The following is a 22,398-nucleotide window of genomic DNA, read 5'->3' on the forward strand; positions in this document are numbered from 1 at the left end:
GTTGTTGATTTAGCGGTTGATGTATCATTTAATATTGTGGTGCACTTGACTGAGGGGTTTTAAGCATAATAATTACACTATCCGTACACTTAGTACGAAGTTTATTCAGATGCGGCGTAACGTGGATCTGAGGTCTATAGGAAAACAACTAAAGACAGCTGTATTGTTCATGGCTTAGTAGGCCGGTCATAATGAAAACTCATGTACAGTGTGTCGGGATGTACCTGTGGTCACCACATTCGCAGAGTCACTACGAGACGGCAGAAATGTACCAATAACAAGACAGAAGCAGTGGTACTGACACACGGTTTATTGAACAAATACGATGCATCATACACAGCCACCCACTACAGTAGCTCAGAATGTCCTTGCGTCTTCGTCCCGTGCGAATATCAAAGTGATGTTCGTAGGCATCTTTATTCCCACATGTCGATAGCCCTCAACATTTCCTCCGGCTTACGTGTCAAGACCGGTATGCAGCGTCACCAACTCTGAATTGTACTGAATTTTTCAGCTGTGGTCACCATGCAACTTAATGCGAGCTATAAACTGAGATCTGCCAAGCTACTTTCGATCAGCAACACTCATCATTACCGCCAGCGTAAAACAAACAATGTGTCTCTAACACAGCTCACCGAAGCTTAAAGGCAGACCTTGCCGCGTTGAGTTGTCGGCGAGAAGCTGATTCGGTGGGCGAGGTTAACTGTGATACTGTATGTAGATCGGTGGTTTCCTGGCTGCTGCCCACGCTAGAATTACTTGTACAGCTGCACCCGAAGTCCAATACATTGGCGTGTGGCCGCATAGCGGCATAGCGTCTGTCGATCTTCCGACTAGTTGGTGTATCACTGGCTTCTTTAATATAAAGACTCATACTCAGGTTCTGGACGGGGAGGAGGGGCAGTAAACCAATTTAGTTGCAGTCTCAGTGCAAAATATTGATCACGCTACCAAGAAGCACTTGTTTGTTTATTCTCAGTATACCGCACGGAATTACTTAATTTCTTCCCAATTACGGCGTAATTTAGTCTTCGTTAAACGTTGTTGAGTCTTTGCCACAAAATTTTATTGCTTTATGCACTTATCTGGCGCTGTGAGAGAGACTTCGTAGCTCAAAATCACTTTTCGTTCTTTTTTTTCGCACTGCGACATAGTTACGATATTCTGCATTCTTATTTCTTTCTTCTCCTTCTTCCCCGCCTCTTTTCTAGCTTGCAAATTTCACGTCCTCTCATGTTAATCACAAATGAAATGTTACCCGTGTTTTTCATCAGTTAATTTGTAGTTAGATTAAGAATGAGAGCTGAAAGGGTACAGGAACCATGATAGGATCAGCTAAGGTCTCCTTTTGCTTTGGTGTGCTTATGTACCGTGATTATTCTTGTTGTTGACTTCGTCTTCGTGGACTGAAATATTGAGGCTGAAAACGTACGTGCAAACTATTTCTAGAATGTACAAAAAACGAAACTTTATGTATCAACACTTCTTTTAATACATTTCCGTCTATAAACATTTACTACTTTGTGATGTGTGTGAGCTCAGCGCGTACTCGCCAGTACTACTACAGTGGCACTCACCTGAAGATGGCCAGAAGACTCTGCGCCGAAGTATCGTGGCAGGACGTTACTGATATCCGGCAGTTCTCCCGTGTTTTTATGGAACAATTTACTACTTTAATTGAGCAGTCTTTTCACTTCTTGAGATAGAGACAGGTCGAATCTTCTGCTGTCCTCGTGAAATCAACCTTTTATTGTCAGAAGATTCAGCATCCTCTGGAGCACAGCGTGTATCCGAGAAGCGGCGGACCCCCATGGAACAATTATCCATTCAGGAAATGTCGTGTGGCAGTAATCAACTATCAGCGCCGACCCGTCTTGTGCAGCGGATTCCATGCGTATATGGACGAATTCTCGCATAATACGCGTTTTCAAGTTTATTACCCACTTAAAGAAATATCTAAAGGGTATCAGTAAATTCCCGTTAGACTTTGAGTCCATGTTCCTTACACCAAAATAAGAAAAAATTCTAGCAGACATGGGCTCTAAAATGCATTAGTTAAGTGCTAAGAGAAGATTCTCATCTTCGATACTACGAAACACATCTCTTCTATTAAACAAGTGCGCTTAGGTCTTAAGGTATGCACTTCAGAGCTCATATTTATTGGATTTTTTGTTCTTGTTTTGTCCGTACTCCCTCCTCCCAGTGTATGGAAAGAAAAGAACTGTCAGTAAAAGAGCTGGGTCCGCCAGAATCGAAGATTAACAAATGCTCATGGCTTTTAATGTGTAAATTTTAGAGTCAATGTTTACATGACTTTTTTGTTTTGGTGTAAGAAGGAACCAATCCCCAATGTCTGGAAAGGAAATCTATTTATACCCTTTCTGTGCAGATGGCGATCATCATTCGCCGCTCATAGATACTAGTTGTAACATCACTTTTATGTAGTAACACGTTGAACTTCAACACGCATAAAAATATTCACTTAATCACACAAAATATCGAACAGGTTCCAAAGCACATTTTGAATCATTAGGGAAATCATTTCTTCTGAACAATGTTTGTTGTCCCATAGATGAATATACAACTACACTGATAGCATGTTTACTTTATTGTTAACTGTGTTTTTATTATGTATCATAAGTTGTGGCAATGACTTATAACTTACTTTCATTAATTTTAAGCCACCACGACCTTAAAAACTCTGCATATGGCTAGTACGTAACTGAGTTGTACCACATTATCACCTCATAAATCCTGAATATAGTATTTAAATTATGTAATGAACTAATATTGAAGTATTTTACATAAATGTTTCAAAGTACTCAGAATTACGAAAAAATGATGTAAAATATGTTATTGTTGTCTGTTTATGTTAGCTAAGCGCAGACAGATGGCAGACATCTATTTCTTTGTAGCAGTGGAGAGATGTTTCAACTTTCTACTTCCAGATGACTGCTCAGCTGTTCACAACTACTCGCATATGTCTGGCAGAGGGTTCAGCGAACCACCTACATGGTATTTCTTTACAGGTCCACCCTCGGAAACCACGCATGAAAAAGTCTTTCCTTGTGAACTCTGATTTCTTTTATACTATTATGATGCTCGTTTCGAGCCCCAACGAAATGTTTTCGCATTCGCAGGAAAGGAAAGTCTCTCGGGCATGCAGCTTGATTGATTGAGCGCTGTGGTCTAGAGGTTGGCCGTCACGGTAGCTGGGCGTATTCAGTCAGAGGGATAGCTGGCCTCTGTAATAATAAAAAATAAATTAAGAAAACTGAGTGGGCAAGCGTCATGGGACGTCCGCCCGAAACAAATGCAACGACCAATAAAGAACAAAGTAAGATAAAAAAAGGGTAGCGTCTCTAATTAGTGGTCATAACGTCCTCTTTCATGGGCTCGAAACTCGCCACCGCTTACATTTTGATAAATAATCAGTTTTAACGGCCCACCCTCATTCTGCCAACGGCTTGGTCAAAGAAGGCAGACGATCGGACAGAGGTTCAGGGCACACTTTTGTCCTGGGGGTGAGAAACTGCCCCTAGAGGCGGAGGGATCAGTAAGAATCATTTGCATGAGGATGCAGAAGGCAATAGAAACCGCTGCGTTAAAGACACATAAAGTGTAACCAAGCGAAATTTGCTCCGATATTACAAAAGGGTCATAATGATCTCATCATTAGCAAAAGATACCGGAATACTCCCCCATTCGGGTCTCCTGGAGGGTACTGCCTACGGGGAGGTTACCATGAGAAAAAGACTCAGTAACCAACACAAGGACAACATAGTTCGAGTTGGGGTGTGTACTGTGAGCTCAGTAGCTTGAACGTGGTAGGACAGCTATAAAATCTGAAAAGGGAAATTCAAAGGCTTATTCTAGATCTAGTAAGGGTCAGTGAAGTGAAATGGAAAGAATACAAGGATTTCGGGTGAGATAAGTATAGGGTAACATCAACAGCACCAGAAAATGGTATAATGGGAGTAGGATTCTTTATGAATAGGAATATAGGGCAGAGAGTGTGTTACTGTGAACAAATCAATTATAGAGCTGTTCTTATCAGAATTGTCAGCAAACCAACACCGTCAACGATAGTTCAGGTATACTAGCCTACGCCACAAGCTGAATATGAAGACACAGAGAAAGTATATGAGGATATTGAAAGGGTAATACAGTACGTAAAGGGGACAAAATTTTTATAGTCTTGGGGACCCAAATGCAGTTGTAGGGGAAGGAATAGAAGAAAAGGTTACAGGAGAATATGGGCTTGGGACAACGAATAAGAGAGGAGAAAGATTAATTGAGTTATCTAATAACTTTCAGTTAGTAATATCGAAGACTCTGTTCAAGAATCATAAGAGGAGGAGGTATACTTGGAAGAGGCTGGGTGATACGGGAAGATTCCAGCTAGATTGCATCATGGTCACACAGAGATTCCGAAACAGATAGTGGTTTGTAAGGCGTACCCAGGAGCACATAAACACTCAGATGACAATATAATGGTGATGAAGAGTAGGCTGAAGTCTAAAAGATTAGTCAGGAAGCATCAGTATGCAAAAAAGTGCAACTCAGAAGTGCTATGGAATGAGGAACACACTTGAAGTTCTCTAAGGCTATAGACACAGCAGTAAGGAATAACCCAGTAGATAGTACAATTGAAGAGGAATGGAAATTTCGAACAAGGGAAATCACACAAGTTGAAAAGAAAAATGTAGGTAAAAAGATGGTAATTGCAAAGAATCCACAGATATATCTCAGTTGATCGATGAAAGAAAGAAGTACAAAAGTATTCAGAGAAATTCAGGAATACAGAAATACATTCGCTGAGGAATGAAATAGATAGGAAGTGGAGGGAAGCTAAGACGAAAGACTGCTTGAAAAATGCGAAGAAATCGGAAAAGAAATGATTGTCGGAAGGGTAGACTCAGCATATAGGAAAGTCAAAACAGCTTTCAGTGAAATTAAAAGATAGTGTGGTAACACTGAATGTGCATTGGGAATTGCACTGTTAAGTGTAGAGAAGAGAGTGGGTAGGTGGAAAGAGAACACTGACGACCTTTTTGAGAAGGAAGATTTGTCAGACGTGATAGAAGAAGAAACACGAGTCGATTTAGAAGAGATAGAGGAGCCAGTATTAGAATCAGAATTTAATAGATCCTTGCAAGACTTAAGATCAGATAAGGCAGAAGGGATAGATAATATTTCATCACAGTTTGTAAAATCATTGGGGGGAAGTGGCAATAAAACGATTATACATGTTGGTGTTTAGAATGTAGGAGTCTGGTGACATACCATCTAGCTTTCGGAAAAAATATCATGCACACAATTACGAAAACATCAAAAGCTGGCAAGTGGCTAAACAGCTAATGCAAGAATAATGTATAGAAGAATGGAAAAGAAAATTGAGGATGTGTTACATGACGACCACTTTGGCTTCAGGAAAGGTAAAGGCACCAGAGAGGGAATTCTGACCTTATGGGAGATAGTGGAAGCAAGACTAAAGGAAAATCAAGATCGTTCGTACTATTTGTCGACCTGGAAAAAGCATCCGACAGTGTAAAATGGGGCAAGATGTTCGAAATTCTGAGAAAAATAAGGTAAGCCATAGGGAGAGACGAGTAAATTACAATGAGTACAAGAGCCAAGAGGATATAATAAGACTGGACGACTAAGAACGAAGTGCTCGGATTGAAAAGGGCATAAGGGAAAGGATGTAGTTTTTCGCCTCTCCTGCTCAATCTTTATACCGAAGGTGCAAAGATGGAAATAAAAGAGAGGTTCAGGAGTGGAAGTAAATTCAAGGTCAAAGGATATCAATGATACGATTTGCTGATGACATTGTTATTCTGAGTAAAAGTGAAAAAGAATGTCATGAGTTGCTGAATTGAATGGTCTAATGAGCACAGAGTATGGATTGAAATTGAAGATAGACGAGGGCAATGAGAAATAGCAGAAATTAGAACAGCGACAAACTTAACATCAGGATTTATGGTCGCGAAGTAGATGAAATTAAGGAATTCTATTACCAAGGCAGCAAAATGACGGACTGAGCAAGGAGTACATGAAAAGCAGATTAGCACAGGTAAAAAGGGCGTCTTGGCCAGGAGGAGTCTGCTAGTATCTAACACAGGTCTTCCCTTGAAAAGGAAATTTCTGAGAATGTACGTTTGGAGGACAGCATTGTATGGAAGTGAAACATGGGCTGTGGGAAAAGCGGAACCAAAGAGAATCGAAGCATTTGAGAGACGGTGCTACAGACGAACGTTCCAAATTAGGTGGAGTGATAAATTAAGGAATGGGGAGGTTTTGAGCTGAATCGGAAAGGAAAGGAGTATATGGAAAACACTGATAAGGATAAGGTACAGGATTGTACCGCATCTGTTATGACATGAGGGAATGACTTCCACGGTACTAGGGGGAGCCGCAGAGGTGAAAAACTGTAGAGGAAGGCTGAGATTGGAATACGTGAAGCAAGTAAGTGAGGACGTAGGCTGCAAGTGCTTCTCTGAGATGAAGGGGCTGGCACGGGAGAGGAATTTGTGGACGGCCACATCAAACCAGTCGGAAGACTGATGAAAAGAGAAGAAGAAGAAAGAACGAATTTTCCACGGTGCAACGCGTCGTCATCACGAGATTACTCCTGCTGACTGGCGTGCTGGGCCAGTTGGCGAGATACTGTATATAGGGTGAATCACCTTTAACTTGGATCTCGAATACTGGGGAAATGGAAAGAGCTATTGACGTGCGGTTTTCACAGAATGGATTGGTAGGCAGGGACTCGTAGTTTTAGCCAGTAAAGAGATTATAATAATATCTAGATATGCAAACATACACTTTCTAAATGGAACAATGCCTATTTACATCAACAAACTAGAAGTAAGATAAATTAGAATGTCATTGGTGTTTGTGCTGGATTCCAGTGCACGTCGCTTACCAGATATAGTATTTTGAAAAGTTCCCACCTCGATATTTGTACAATACCTGTGGTAGGACACACTAAACAATGACACAAGTGGATACATTAGTTATGTGGTTTCTGACCAGTAAGGAGATGATTGATCATCGCAGGTTGTGTTCAAAATGTTCACCGGCAGTGACAATAAACGCTTCCTGTCTGGTATGGAACGACATGAAGACAAGTTGTAGCACTATGGGCTGTACAGGCGTCATGTTCCTCGAGGTCTGCAGAGGACGTCCTCTAGCATCGGTGAAACATGATCTGTTAGGAAGTTGTAGTACTTGTGTGCGTTCAGCGTGCCGTCTATGAAAAACAAGTCTATGTCTGATGGTTCACCATCCAAAATCACACGTTTCTGCTCCATGGACAGTGACGTTCCACATGACAAAGCCTACCAATATTGCATGTTTAGACGGTTTACCTAAGCATGACTCGTAACTGTGGCTTCATCATTAAAGATGGTACATGATACATTTGGAGTATCCTGTCTTAATGCCCACATACAGGAGTTAACACGATTCTCGAAATCGTTTCCATGCAGCTCGTGAAGGAGAGAGAAGTAGTAGGTATGGAACCTAAGCCGCTGGAGAATGCGTAGGACCCTTGGCTGATTCATGCCACTTCCTCGTGCGAGTGCGCGGAAGCTAACATGCGGATCAAATTAACTTCTCCTCTTCTGCCGTCACTTTTTTCTTTCTGATACGTTATCTGGGTGTTACACTACTACTTCCACGTAACCAGGTGAAGAAGTTGATAAATAATTACCGCGATGGTTGACGTCTATTGGAATATCTTGCCGCGTACACCGTGCAAGAACGAACTGCAGTCTTCCTTCACGCTCCATACACCATGACCAGATCGACTTTTTCTGCGTTGGTAAATCCCATCGTCTATTGCTTAGACTGTAACACATTAACTGAGTAGCAAGTTGCAGTGCACTCAAGGAACATTCAAGCACACTGTAAGCAGACATAACATTGTGCCTAGCAACTACACTGCATAAATGAAACTAATAAGTGTTGGCGTGGAAACTTTCGAAATACGATATTTCGTAGACGACGCTCAGTAGAGTCCTGCAACAAACACCACCGACATGCTAATTTCCCCTACTTTCAGTTTATCAGTGTCAATAGGCATTTAGAAAAGGATGTATGTACAAAAAAAAATTATTCTAAGTATTATTACAATCCGTTTATTGGCTGACAATACGAGCCCCTGATTAACAACCCATCCTGTGAAAAGCGCACATCAATAGCACTTCCCAATCCGATATATTTGGGCGTAAGTTTTAGGTGATTCGCCTTATTTATGCTGTTCGTCTCCCCACTCCACTGGCCCGGTGTATGGACGGCGCGATTTGCTGGTCGTGGTGGCAGCGGTAGCTCACGTTCGTGAATCGAGTGGTGGTCCACAGACTGCGCTTCGCCTTCTCGGGGCTCGGTGTTCCGTTTCCCCTGCGTTTGGAGAATTTTCAGTGGCGAGACCCAAGCCTGACTAATTTGAAATCAATTGTACTTGTTGATAAGGTTCTCTTGTAGCCGTTTTCAATAGCCTCCTTCTATACACAGTCTCAATAGTGGATGGATTTTGTTTCATCATATTTCAGCAATTGCTGATTTTGGGAGTTGCTGGAGGTCGATGTTCGGTTTGTATTCCGTGCATCTTTCTTCAGTTGTGCGAATCGTTTGTCCGACATAAGCTTTGCCGCACTTGCATCGTACGCATATTTTATATTTTGTTGTCCTAACATTCTACTGATTTTTTGTAGATACGTTATCCGCATATGGAATGTAGACTAACTTTTTCCGTCTGTCTTCATCAGGTGTCGGCTGTGATGTGGATTTTGCTTGAAGGCTCGTCGAATTTGACGGTCGCTACAGCCATTTTTCTTAATGTGTTGCTCATAATTGCCAACCAACGTGCTCAAAACTAACGTCAAGTGTCAGCTAGATGCTACGTTTGCGCTCTTCGTATACTCATCATTGGTTTCAGAGGTGTGCCCTCTGGAAGCCTATAGAGCGTAGGTGGTGTGGCAGCACGTGGTCGAAGTTCCTTCACTGTCTCTTCTGTAAAACTAATTCGGAGAAGTTCAGTCGTCTTGCACTGCATACGGGTGGTATCTGTCATCAACATGTAAGCCGCGTCGTCTAGGAGTTTGCATACTATTTTCTTTATATTCTGCGACTGTTAGTAAGACGGTTATGAGCCCCTTATTCATTGGGATGACGACATGTCTCGATCGTCAAGTAGAGGACGCAGTGCTGCCATTTCCTGTCTGTAGATGTTATGTCTCGGCGGTGCGGACCTGGCCAGACTAAGGCAAATTTCCCGCTGTATCTCCTCCGCCGTATCGGGTAGTATAGTGGACGCAACTTGTTCCATTCCGCTGATAATTTCTGTGACAGGTAGTGCTGCTGGCGTTCGGCAAAGATTAAACTTTCTCAACGGCAGACAACGAAGCGTCATCGATAGATTTACCTGTGAGATTCATGACGGTCCATCTAGTCCCTTGTATTGACTGTTTTGATGTTAGACCTTTGAATTTTGGAGACTGTTTCATAGGCGTATTTCATCATGCCCCTTCTGCCTGCGCCCAGGATCAAAATTTAACCCATTCCCAGGTAATGGGTGCGAGCGAGGACACCAATTCTAGGGGCAGGAGAAAGGGTTTGGGTCGTATTGATTCTAGCTGGCGACGTGTGTCTATGATCCGTTCACAAACAGGGCCTTACCAACACCAATAGGTGCCGACTCTCCACCGTCGTTCATTGTTACGCCGCAGTCTGTTTGAGGCCGTTTGACCCCACACTCTTCCACATCCGAGATCGACCGGACGTAATCTTCTTCGCACTCCTAAAGGGCATCAGAAAAGTGGAACGTCCTATCATCTATGTCCCTGTCAAGGATGTGATCGCCCTTTCCTTGCAGACCAGCGCCCGAGCTACAGAAACTTGGACTGCGAGCCTTTCCACGCTGAAATACTGGAGTCATTCGAAGGTGGTGCAAACCCTGAAGTGCTTAGTGCCGACACAGCCCTAGCCTTCCTCAACCTAAAAATACTACCAGACGCAAATGCAGCCATCCCGAGACGACCGCAGCGACTACGACTCGTCTCAAGTCAGTTACCATCACCTATCTTGGCAGCTATCAAGAACCGATTGTTCCGTGAGTGGAAATTCACTTGCCAAAGCGACACCAAACACCACATTAGTTGCATGCGTGGGGAGATAAGGGCAACAGTCGAAGAACATAGGAACAGAGAATGCGCAGACTTAGTGTGCACGCACAACCCAGACGCCGGCAGCGCCTGGAAAATAGAGAGTAATCTCCTGCAGAAACTATAGCGTGTACCTCCGCTACAAGTCGGCAAAGGATTCTTCAGCGAGCTAGATGTAAAAGCCAGTGTGCTGGCAGACTCATTCACCGCAAACTTCACCCAGTGCCCAACATCGTGGATGAGGACACATAGCTGACAGGTCGGTGTCCCAGCAACCAGGAATGAAGAGGACGTGCACGAGCCGATTACAGAGGAAGAGGTCGCGGTACAACTTCATTCCCTGACCATCTGGAAAGCAGGAGGCAGCGACGGAATAAACAACCAACTGCTGAAGAACCTCCCGCTAGGAGCACACCGGCATTTGGCCTACCGGTTCAACGAGACACTCTGCACAGGCAGCTACCCTTAAACGTGGAAGTTGTGGCCATCCGGAAGACAGCAAAGAGCCATTCCAGGTCGTCAGCTACCAGCCCATGATCTTGCTCCCGTCACTCTCGAAACTTTTCGAATGGCTATACGCGATAATGCTGATGGAACACGTCACTCAGACGAGCAGTTCGGTATTCGTAGCGGCCATTGAACCTCTCACCAGCTTCTGAGACTGGTAGAGCCGGCGATGAGAGCACTGGAAACTAGACGGTACCTTGGCGCATTATTCCTCGATATGTACGGAGCTTTCGATTGCTTCTGGCACAACGGTATCGTTTACAATCTCTTTCTGCTCGGGATATCGACGTCGCAAGCGGTCCTCCTCAGATCCTGCCTAGCGGAGTCAGGGCAAACGATAGTACTGAGCCGGTGTGGCTCGCATGCCACAGCCGATTGTTATTTTGACATATTTTGTGTTTTCCCATCTTCACGGGGTCTGCTTCAGAAATTAGGGTGGAAAGGAGTGAGCGGTAGCGGCTGGATATTGAGCGTGTTTGTGGCAGCGGACGTGTAAAGAGTGTACCAGTTTTGACAGCCGTTGAGTGTTGCATGTGGAAGCTTGCTACTTTCGTGACCGGATTCTGCCTTATGGCGTTGGTTGGTGGCTTTTTGCTGGAGGATTGCTAACTCAACCCGAAGTTGACTTCTGCTGTTATCAGCCGTGAAAGGAAAGTTGTAACTCGGGATATTGACAGAGCGTTTCCGGCCACAACAGCAAGCTAGTATATTTGCTACTCGCAGCCTTCTTTGGGAGCTCTGACTATTTGAAATAAATTAGCAACTAAGCTGACAGTTATCTGTTTTGCGCCAGGCTTGTCGCCTTTGCATTCTGGTACTGGTCCAACCTCTCAATGTTAATGCTACGTCACTTTTAAAAATTTTCAGCTCCAATTTCCGTGGTCTGTACTCTGTCTTACTCAAAGTAAATATTTCATGTCATAGAATAGCCTAATATTAGTTAAACTGTGATCAGAAATTTGATTTAATCATTGAGCTGTACGGTTGCTTTTCCTCAATTATTACAAGGAGCTTTAAACTGTCTCCATTGCCTTGTACACTCTTATTGTTGTTCTCGCTGATAGTGTTAAAATAAGTGTAAGCAAGTTATCATTTATTTATATGCACAGCATTTCAAAATATATTTCTCCTTGCTTGTGGAGATCTATATACACACATCAAAAAAAGTTTTGCATCACCCCAGTTCCCCGGAACTCCTGAAGATAGACGTTGACTGTGGATATTGTATCACAGACACACTGTTCATAAATGTCACTAAACTCGCCCAAAGATGTAAACAACCATACATGAGTAGTCCTATTAGACGGACGGGGTCCAACAGCCGATGAGCTCCAATGATCCCACCAGGATGGAGGTACACGGCTCATGTTGTCTGTAGTTCAACCATGCCTAGTGGTTCATTACCACGGTCCGATCGCGTCCGGATTGTTACTTTGTGCCAGGAAGGGCTCTCAACAAGGGATGTTTCCAAGTGTCCCGGAGTGAACCAAAGCGATATTGTTCGGACATGGAGGAGATACAGACAGATAGGAACTGTCGATGATTCGCCTCTCTCAGACCGCCGTAGGGCAACTACTATAGTGGATGACCGCTACCTACGGATTATGGTTCGCAGCAACCCTGACAGCAACGCAACCATGTTGAATAATACTCTTCGTGCACCCAAAGGGCGTCGTGTTACGACTTAAACTGTGCGCAATAGCTTGTATGATGCGCAACTTCACTCCCGACGTCCATGGAGAGGTCCATCTTTGTAACCACAACACCATGCAGCGCGTACAGATGTGCGCAACAGCATGCCGAATGGACCGCTCAGGACTGGAATCACGTTCTCTTCGCCGACTAGTGTTGGATGTGCGTTCAACCAGACAATCGTCAGAGACGTGTTTGGAGACAACCGGTCAGGCTGAACGCCTTAGACACACTGTCCAACGAGTGCAGCTAGGTGAATGATCCCTGCTGTTTTCGGGTGGCATTATGTGAGGCCGACGTACGCCACTGATGGTCATGGAAGGCGCGGTAACGGCTGTACGATACGTGACTGCCGTTCTCCGACCGATAGTGCAACCACATCGGCAGCATATCGGTGAAGCATTCGTCTTCATGGACAACAATTAGCGCCTCCATCGTGCACATCTTGTGAATGACTTCATTCAGGATAACGACATCGCTCGACTAGAATGGGCAGCATGTTTTCCAGACATGGACCCTATCGAACTTGCCTGGAACTGACTGAAAAGGGCTCTTTAAGGACAACGTGACCCAACAACCACTGTGAGGGATCTACGCTGAATCACTGTTGAAGACTGGGATAACCTGGACCAACAGTGCCTTGATGAACTTGTGGATAGTATGCCACGACAAATACAGGCATGCATCAATGCAAGAGGAGGTATTGAGGCATCTGTGTGTACAGAATTCTCGACTACCACCTCTAAAGGTCTCGCTGTATGGTGGTACAAAATGCATTGTGTGGTTTTCATAAGCAATAAAAAGAGCGGAAGCGACGTTCATGTTGATCTCTATTCCAGTTTTCGGTGCAGGTTCCTGAACCCTCGGAACCGAGGTCATACAAAACCTTTTTTTGATATGTGTAACATACATATGCATATATTTGCAGGCTGCTTTATTCCTAGCAAATTCTTGTAGGATACTCCTTATGTAAATGGCGGTAATGGTGTGTCACTTGGTTATTCGTTTATCTGTGCAGTGAATCATTATCAGTCAAATAGAAGCTAACGTGATGCGTTACTGTTATGGAGTTCAATTATAATTTGGTTTGTGGCTGTTCTAGCTCAGCATTTGTGTGGAGGCCCTAGTTGGACAGGTCTGTTGCGTGGGTGAAGTCCAATGGTTGTACCGGACGGTGTGGCTATCGTCTACGTGGTTTGGCCATTGAATGAACGCTTGTTGACGCGCTGGTAAGAGCAGCATTATTAAGTTATTTTATTCAAAATGTTCAAATGTGTATGAAATCTTATCGGACTTAACTGCTTAGGTCATCAGTCCCTAAGCTTACACACTACTTAACCTAAATTATCCTAAGGACAAACACACACACCCATGCCCGAGGGAGGACTCGAACCTCCGTCGGAGTTTTGTTATTCACTTGTATTGCTTTATTATTGTAGTCTTAAGGTTTTGCTTGAGTATGAACTGGCGGAGCTACTGTAATTTCGCTGATGTTCGGCAGGTGCCTGATTTTGTGTTGTCACTTCGATCTACTGTTTTATTCTGTAGGTAAAGGTGGCTCCGGTCAACAGGAAATGGTTATCTAGTTCTTGGTCCTTGTATAGATTCGTTATACTGTTTCAGTTTAAACTACTTCCTGATTGTTTTTTCTCTTTAATACTTGCCATTGTTAAAACATGAATCGTACTAAACTTGAATGTTCAGTATAGTTACATCAGTTTACAATAGTTGTGTTAATAAAATGTCATGGTAAACGGTGATCAATTAAACCATCATCTTGGCCAGACCTTCCATGATTCCTGCTCTTCAGGCACAACCGTTGCTTGTTCCTGATGAGGTGTTAATTGGCATTGAAGTTCGCATATTTTGGTTTGCATGTCTCTCTAGGAAAGCAATACTATAATGGTACCAGGTACCCGCCAAAACCGACAGATACTTGCTGGGGTGCCACTGGGGTCGTTACTCAGCCCCCTGCTGCACTTACTGTCGATATATCGAGGGTGGCGCACGCCGATGACGCAGCGCTGTATTCCCGCAACACGAATGGGTGCGAAACTCTGGGTTCGTGGTGAACGAAATAGTGGCTGAAATTCAGCGCATCGAAGAGTGAGGCAGTGAGCTTCACCCGAAAAATGGAGCCACCAGAATCCTGCGACCACCTATTCCTTGGTGCAACACGGCGAAGTACCTAGGTGTTACCCTAGACCAAAGCTTCTTTTGGGCGCCTCGTATTCGTCAGAAGCAGAGCCATAGGATGCCTCCAAGTTCCCTAACCGCTGATGAACCCAGAGTCGTCACTACTGCCGCAGCACTCATCACACCGTAGCTAACGTTGTTCTAACCAGTGTTAGAATACGCAGTTGTATTGCGGGGAAAGGCCGCATATTCACTCATCGCAATGCTAGAAAGGATCCAGAACCGAGCTTCTTGACATTGTTCCGCAGTAGTTTCATTGTTTGCCAGAAAAATCGGTTTAACCTTATGACAGTATCTCTACTTATTTCTACGGTCTTCAGTCTGTTTGTTAACACTTTTACACCATTTCTTGACTGTCTGCTGTACTGTTTATTCTGCTTGGTAGCCTATTGAAAACTTTCATGTCCGCAGACCGTGTTCTCCATTCCTGTCGAGTAGTGTAATGTATGGAATTGCCACTGTTTCATAGAACTTTTTGAGGGGTTGTTTTCCGACTTTTACGTTCAGTATTCTCTCTTCGATCCTTAAGGATACAACTGCATCTTTTTATTATGTTCAATGTGTGATTTTCGTTTGTAAAGGATTTTCGTTTCTCCCAAGGAGCCGAACTAATTTGTTGTGTCTGCTTCCTATTTTTCCACTTTTTGCTGGACATAACTTTAGATATTTGAGTCGAAATAGTTAACTAATAGCAGTAGGCAGTTTCATTTATAAAAGGCTCTTTGGTGGATGGTGGTCTCCATATAAAATCGCCTCTAAGGTTCAAACCTTTAAGAAAAATAATATTTCAAAGTGTATTTCTGTCCCCCAAATTACTTGTATGGTAAAGCAACTGAATGTCTGTGGCACCATCTCGATCATTCCCTCGCTGTGTAAATTCTGCAACACGTGTGGGAATTAAAACGGAATGTCTGCGAGTAACCGCACAAAATCACCAGGGCTTAGTCGCTATATCTACATCTACGTGATTTCTCTGCAATTCGTAATTAAATCCCTGGCAGAGGGTTCAGCCAACAACCTTCAAGCTATTCCTCTAACGTTGCACTCTCGAACAGCGGGCGTGAAACACGAACAGAAAAATCTTTCCGTAGAGCTGTGAATTTCTCTTATTTTATTATGATGATCATTCCTTCTTTTGCTAGTGGGCACCAAAGAAATATTTTCACACTATGGGGAGAAAGTTGGTGACTGAAATTTCATGAGAAGAGCCAGCCGCAACTAAAAAGGCCTTTCTTGTAATGACTACCACACTAATTCCCAAATCCTATACTCGGCAATCTGTCGCCTATATCGCGATAGTACAAAATGAGCTGCCCTTCTTTGAACTTCGTCGATGTCCTCTGTATATCTTATCTGATGCGTATCTCACACGACGCAGCAACATTCTTGAAGAGGGCGGACAGGTGTAAAACGCAAGCAGTCTCCTTAGTAGCCCTCCTGCAGTCTATAAGTGTTATGCCAATAAACCGCAGTCAACTCAACTCAACATTATATATGTGATCGTTTCAGTTTAAGTTATTCGTAATTTTAATCCCGAAGTGTTTAGTTGAATTTACAGCCTTTAAATCTGTGCGATTCATCGAGTAGCTGAAATTTAATGCATTCTTTTTAGTGCTCATGTGAATGACGTCATGCTTTTCATTATTTAGAGAAAATTGACACATTTCACAAGAAATAGATGTTGTTGTTGTGGTTCGTCAGTCCTGAGACTGGTTTGATGCAGCTCTCGACGAAAATCTATCCTGTGAAAGCTCCTTCATCCCCCAGTACCTACTGCAACCTACATCCTTCTGAATCTGCTTAGTGTATTCATCTCTTGGTCTCCCTCTACGATTTATACCCTCCACGCTGCCCTCCAATGCTAAATTTGTGATCCCTTGATGCCTCAGCACATGTCCTATCAGCCGATCCATTCTTCTAGTCAAGTTGTGCCACAAACTTCTTTTCTCTCCAATCCTATTCAACACTTCCTCATTAGTTACGTGATCTACCCACCTATTCTTCAACATCCTTCTGTAGCGCAACATTTCGAAAGCTTCTATTCTCTTCTTGTCCAAACTATTTATTGTCCATGTTTCACTTCCATATATGGCTAACTCCATACAAATACTTTCAGAAACGTCTTCCTGGCACTTAAATCTATACTCGATGTTAACAAATTTCTCTTCTTCAGAAACGCTTTCCTTGCCATTGCCAGTCTACATTTTATATCCTCTCTACTTCGACCATTATCAGTTATTTTGCTCCCCAAATAGCAAAACTCATTTACTACTTTAAGTGTCTCATTTCCTAATCTAATTCCCTCAGCATCACCCGACTCTATTCGACTACATTCCATTATCCTTGTTTTGCTTTTGTTGATGTTCATCTTATATCCTCTTTTCAAGACACAGTCCATTCCACTCAGCTGCTCTTCCAAGTCCTTTGCTGTCTCTGACAGAATTACAATGTCATCGGCGAACCTCAAAGTTTTTATTTCTTCTCCATGGATTTTAATACCTACTCCGAATTTTTCTTTTGTTTCCTTCACTGCTTGCTCAATATACAGATTGACTAACATCGGAGAGAGACTACATCAAGTAATATACCTTGTCTAAATCATTTTGCAATTTGTTTTGATCATACGATCACTTTAAAAAGTCTTCTCAGATTGTCTCCTAAATCGTTTATGCGCTTCGGAATATTGCTTCTGTTTTAGTCGATGACTTCCCGTCAGTTACTACGAACTGTGAGGAAATCACGAATCCAGAGGGACAACTGAGACGATAGTCGATTGGCACACAGTTCGATTACGAGTTGCTTGTGATGAACGGTGTCAAACATCTTCTGAAAATCTAAAAATATGGATTTAATTGACATTCCCTGTCGATAGCACTCATTTCTTCGTGAGAATAAAGTTTTAGTTGTTTTCACAAGAACGATATCTTCTGAATGTGTGAAAGCTGTTGCTCAATAAATCGTTTTCTTCGAGGTAACTCATAATGTTCGAACACAGCACATGTTCCAAAACCTTACTGCAAATCGACGTTAGCGATGTGGATCTGTAATTCAGAGGATTACTGCTGTGTTTTTTTCTTTGGTATTGATGTGACATGTGTAACGTGCCAGTCTTTGATTACACACCTTTCAACAAGCGAGCGGCTGTATATGATGGCTAAGTGAGGAACTATTGTATCAACATTTTCTGAAAGGGACCTGACTGGTATACAGGCTGGATCAGCGATTTTGCTAGGGTCGTATTTAGGATCTGTAGATCCCTAAGGAGAACTTGTTAACAAGAATTCCTTGATGCTTCAGTATATGTTCTATCAACCGATTCCTTCTTTCAGTGAGGCTAGGTTATAATTCTATTCAGAACCTTTCATTAAGTGTTCGATTTACACCATCTAACATTCACCATTCAGCTATAGCGCCACATTGAAGAAGCTTTTGTTCTCTTATTGTCAGAATAGCTCGTCGTCCACATTCCACAGACTTACTGACACTTAAATCCGAACTAAATACTTACAAACTACTCTTTTCTCCGGATTGCTTTGCTTGCTTTAGCCAGTGTACATTTTATAAGGGCTGTTCGTAAAATAAGTTCCTAGTGAAAATCGGGTGAAAATTCGAGCAGATGTGTTGGGCAGTGTCTCTAGGACTCCTGTCATGTTGTTGTCCTCAATTCAGAGAACACAATAAGCATGTAAAGATGCCTACTACAAAAGCATCTCCGCCACGTGTGGGTGCCGGCTGTAACGTTTCGCCTGATTTCATGTAATCCCACACAACGTACTTGTCATGCATTTCCTTCTTCATGACAATTCACGACCCATACACTGAAGGCGCAAAGAGGAAGCTCATGCAACATTTTCGATGGGGAGTGTTTGATTACCCAACATACAGCCGGGACTTGGCTCCCTCTGATGTAGACAACATTTTGGCACAGAAGGCGATCTGCAGACAAAGTAGAGAAGTGGCGGAAAGCACAGGCGACTGCTTTCTCTGACGAGGGTTTTACAAAGGTGGTACAACGCTATGACAAATGCCTATGTCGGAGTGGCGCCTATGTAGAGAAGTACATGGAAGGTGTAGCAACTGCTGGCAATAAAACAGTTTTAATTTTCAAAATGGTTCAAATGGCTCTGAGCACTATGGGACATAACTTCTGCGGTCATCAGTCCCCTAGAACTTAGAACTACTAACTAATTTAAGGACATCACACACATCCATGCCCGAGGCAGGATTCGAACCCGCGACTGAAGCGCCTAGAACCGCTCGGACACACCAGCCGACTTTAATTTTCATTGCGGTTTTCATTTCGTCGCCGATCTAACTTTACTTGACGTGCTGGCCAGGGCAGCAGTCGAACATTTTCTGTATCCAGAAAGGCCCGTACAGGACCTGCAACATGCGGTCGTGCATTATCCTGCTGTTGATTCAGGGATCGAGACGTTGCTGCACGATCCGTTACAGCCGTGCGGATAAGATGCCTGTCATCTCGACTGCTAGTGATACGAGGCCATTGGGATCCAGCATGGCGAACCGTATTACCCTCCTGAACCCATCGATTCCACATTCTGCTAAAAGTGATTGGCTCTCGACCAACGCGATGGGCAATGTCGCGATACGATAAACCGCAGTCGCGAAAGTCTAGAATCCGACCTTTATCAAAGTTGGAAACGTGATGGTACGCATTTCTCGTCCTTACACTAAGCATCACAATGTTTCGCCAAGCAACGCCGGTCAACTGCTGTTTGTGAATGAGTAATCAGTTGGAAACTTTGCTCATGTCAGCACCTTGTAGGTATCGCCACCGGCGCCAACCTTTTGTTGAATGCTCTGAAAAGCTAATCATTTGCAAATCGCAGCATCTCCCTCCTGTCGGTTAAATTTCGCTTCTGTAGCACGACATCCTCGTGGTGTAGCAATTTTAATGGCCAGTAGTGTAAAAAACAACGCCTCCAGAATTGCCCCTGCTTGGTCGTCGCTTGCATCTCATCCAGTTAATATGTGAGCTATAAACTATACTCGACAGAGTAGTACTGCCGGGGTGCGCATTGTTGAAATCCAGAAACTCTGAACTCGGAACAGATCCCTGTGGCAGCGTCTGGGAGTTGCTGGCGGACGGCGGCGCGCGCCCGGCGCCTACCTGGCCGCGGTGCGGACTGTACGACGAGGCGCGGCGCGGTGCCTTGCATACGTAAGTCGCACTGTTAGATCGCCTCTCCCCCACCGCAATAGAGCGGCCCCACCTCCCCCACCTTCCGCGATCCCCTCCAGCCAAGTGAGCGCGCTGCCAGCTGCCCCCTCCACGCTCAGCTCGGCGGGACGCGGCGGCCGCCACGACTCCTGCGGCTCCGAAACACGTCATGCAAGGTGGTTTCAAAAACCGGCTCGCCGGCCGCGCTCAGTGTGTGCCAGGCCGCGCACCGCGCACCGTGCCCCGTGCCACTCCGCCAGACGCCGCCGCACCCGGAAACGGCGCCGAGCGTCGCCGCCGTCGCGTGTTCGTCCGCCACCAGTGGCGCGCCCCCTCGGGACACGGAAGGCCTTCGTGACGTCGCCCCGCCTGCCTCACGTGCAACCGCAGTGCAGCCGCCGCCGGCGGAACCCGCCCCCGTGGCTCGGCGGTGCTCGGTCGCATGCTCCCGCCTCTCGCGCCAGCCACTACCGCTTCGGTCCGTCAGTCGAGTACTCTCCTGGTCGTAATCTGGCGTCAGCCGCCACGCCCTCCCTATACTCACCGTCGCCGCAGGCAGGTCGCGATGCGGAAACCACTGCGTTACAGTTCTGTAGAGTGTTTGTGATTTTTGTGTGACACGATGCTACCGTGAGTGTGTACAAAATAAAAGCGATTTCTTGTGCCACCTACCGCCATTCCTTATCTCTACGCCCCCCTCCCCCTCATCCTTATCCACCACCTCTAGTGTGATGTTAAACCTTTGATATGCGTGGTTGACGGTGCTGACAGCAGTGTTTCCGTCGTTCTTCGTGTCGGACGCCGCAGCTCCCGCGCCCAAAGGCTTCGTTCCACCGTCGCTGACGAGGGCAAGATGCCATGGCGGACAACGCGGCCAGCAGTAAGAAGACCTTCTACTCGGCAGCTGTAGCGACGCTGGGATTCGTGTGCTTCGCCGTCGGTGCTACGGCCGTCGGACTGCCGCTGTGGGGATACTTCAGCACAGATGGTGAGTATCGCACCCGCTGCGCACCCGCCTAACTGCGCGAGAGTCTGCGCACTCACTGCTCCCTCCTCCCACCTCCGATCTGAGTGGCAAGGCGTCTCGCAACTACAGCGCCAGAACGACAGTGAACGGGACTGACTCCTCCAGAGTGAAAGGAAAGTACAGTCAAATTCAACGGTTTCTATCAATTTAAGCGCTTACATCACTGTGATCATCATGTGAATCGATTATGTAACAAATATAACGAGTGTTTCGATGAATATGCCCATCCTCAGTATCCCCGCAGTGAAAATCTCAAATTACTATAGTCCAAATGATGCCCTGCTACTTGCGCAGTGTATAATGCATTTCGTATTGCATGGGTACATGATGAAGTGTTTGCCAAGTCACAAAATCTTTCTTTTGTCTTATTTATGAAAGCGTTTATTTTGCTTTGTGAGGCTCTCTCCTACACATAACACACATCACTAGAGATTATCTATACACATAACACTGCGATGGAAAACATTCCTGTCAGATTAAAACTTTCTGCCAGATCGGGACTCGAACCCGGAACCTTTGTCAGGAAAGTTTCAAATCAGCGCATACTCCGTTGCTGAGTCAAATTCTATTCTGGAAAAAAATCCTCTACGCCATAGTTTCGTCCAGGCGTGCTGGTCCCACAAAGTATTCGGCAGAATTTCTGTGAAATTTGGAAATTAGAATAGAGCCGCTTGTGGAAATAGAGCCGTGAGGGAAAGTCGTGATTCGCGGGTGGATAGCTCAGGCGTTAAAGTACTTGCTTACAGTAGCAAGAGGGTCCAGGATCGAGTGCCAGACTGGTGCACACAGTTTTAATCTACCAAAAAAGTTTCAAATCAGCGCACGCTCTGCGACATAGTGAAAGTTCATTCTGAATTACCATCGCAGTGCAAATCAAAATATATTCATCTCCACGCTCTGTTTACATTGTGATAATACATTTCCTGCAGTGGAACGCTGATGTTGTATGAAACCTATTGGCACACTAACAGAAAACTGTAGCAGTGGTTAATTGGTCTACCGTAGAACAGAAAATAATAGGAAAACTGTGCTGTAGAGACGCTGAAATAAAAGGCAAAGGAGACCAAAGCAATAAAAAAGGGAAGAGAAGGAAATGAGGACAGCTGAGAGAAAGTTGACAATGGGATAGGGATGATGTTTCATTATTCGATAGGAAGAAAGCAAATCAAATACATAGAGTTGCGAGTGTTTCATTACCTGTTTAACTCCATTGCAATACCAGAATATATGTTGTTTTTTAACGTATTTACTCTGTGACTCGCTTGTAAAATAATACTCAAATTGTAAATTTTCGCAGTTCCTGTACCATAATTATTGTTTCTCTACCTTTTACAGACGTTTTTCAGTACAGAATTTATAGTTCTATTACAGTCTTGAGGAGATTTGCAATAGAAATGGTAGTAAGCTTACTGAGACATTACACTGTTACACTCTCGTCACAGTGACCATCGACAATACAGTGTCATACTAACCTCTAAAGTGCTTAGTAATGTAATATAAGTGCCGCCGGGAAGATTCACCATTCGGCGACGAGATTGCGGAGCTGACGATAACGACGCAACTGCGCAGAGAATTTCAGTATCAGAGACAACAGTGCCACGTGCAACAACCACTTGTAACAACTG

General features: G+C 44.3%; 2 protein-coding genes across 2 annotated transcripts in view; both read left to right on the forward strand.

The window, feature by feature from the left end:
• The first annotated feature begins 426 nt into the window (after positions 1–426).
• On the forward strand, positions 427–20,364 carry LOC126355416 (serine/arginine repetitive matrix protein 1-like). The gene is made up of 3 exons (XM_050005720.1): positions 427–472; positions 19,638–19,746; positions 19,788–20,364. The coding sequence occupies exons 1-3, from the start codon at positions 427–429 to the stop codon at positions 20,362–20,364; spliced, it is 732 nt and encodes a 243-aa protein (XP_049861677.1).
• LOC126354340 (uncharacterized) overlaps positions 19,847–22,398 on the forward strand; it is a 698,724-nt gene continuing 696,172 nt past the window's right edge. Inside the window, exon 1 of the mRNA XM_050003910.1 lies at positions 19,847–20,734. Coding sequence (XP_049859867.1) covers positions 20,605–20,734 — 130 coding nt within the window. The 5' untranslated portion in view covers positions 19,847–20,604. The remainder of the gene's footprint in view (positions 20,735–22,398) is intronic.

This window comes from Schistocerca gregaria, chromosome 3 (assembly GCF_023897955.1).
Source record: "Schistocerca gregaria isolate iqSchGreg1 chromosome 3, iqSchGreg1.2, whole genome shotgun sequence".
Classification (NCBI taxonomy): Eukaryota; Metazoa; Arthropoda; class Insecta; order Orthoptera; family Acrididae; genus Schistocerca; species Schistocerca gregaria.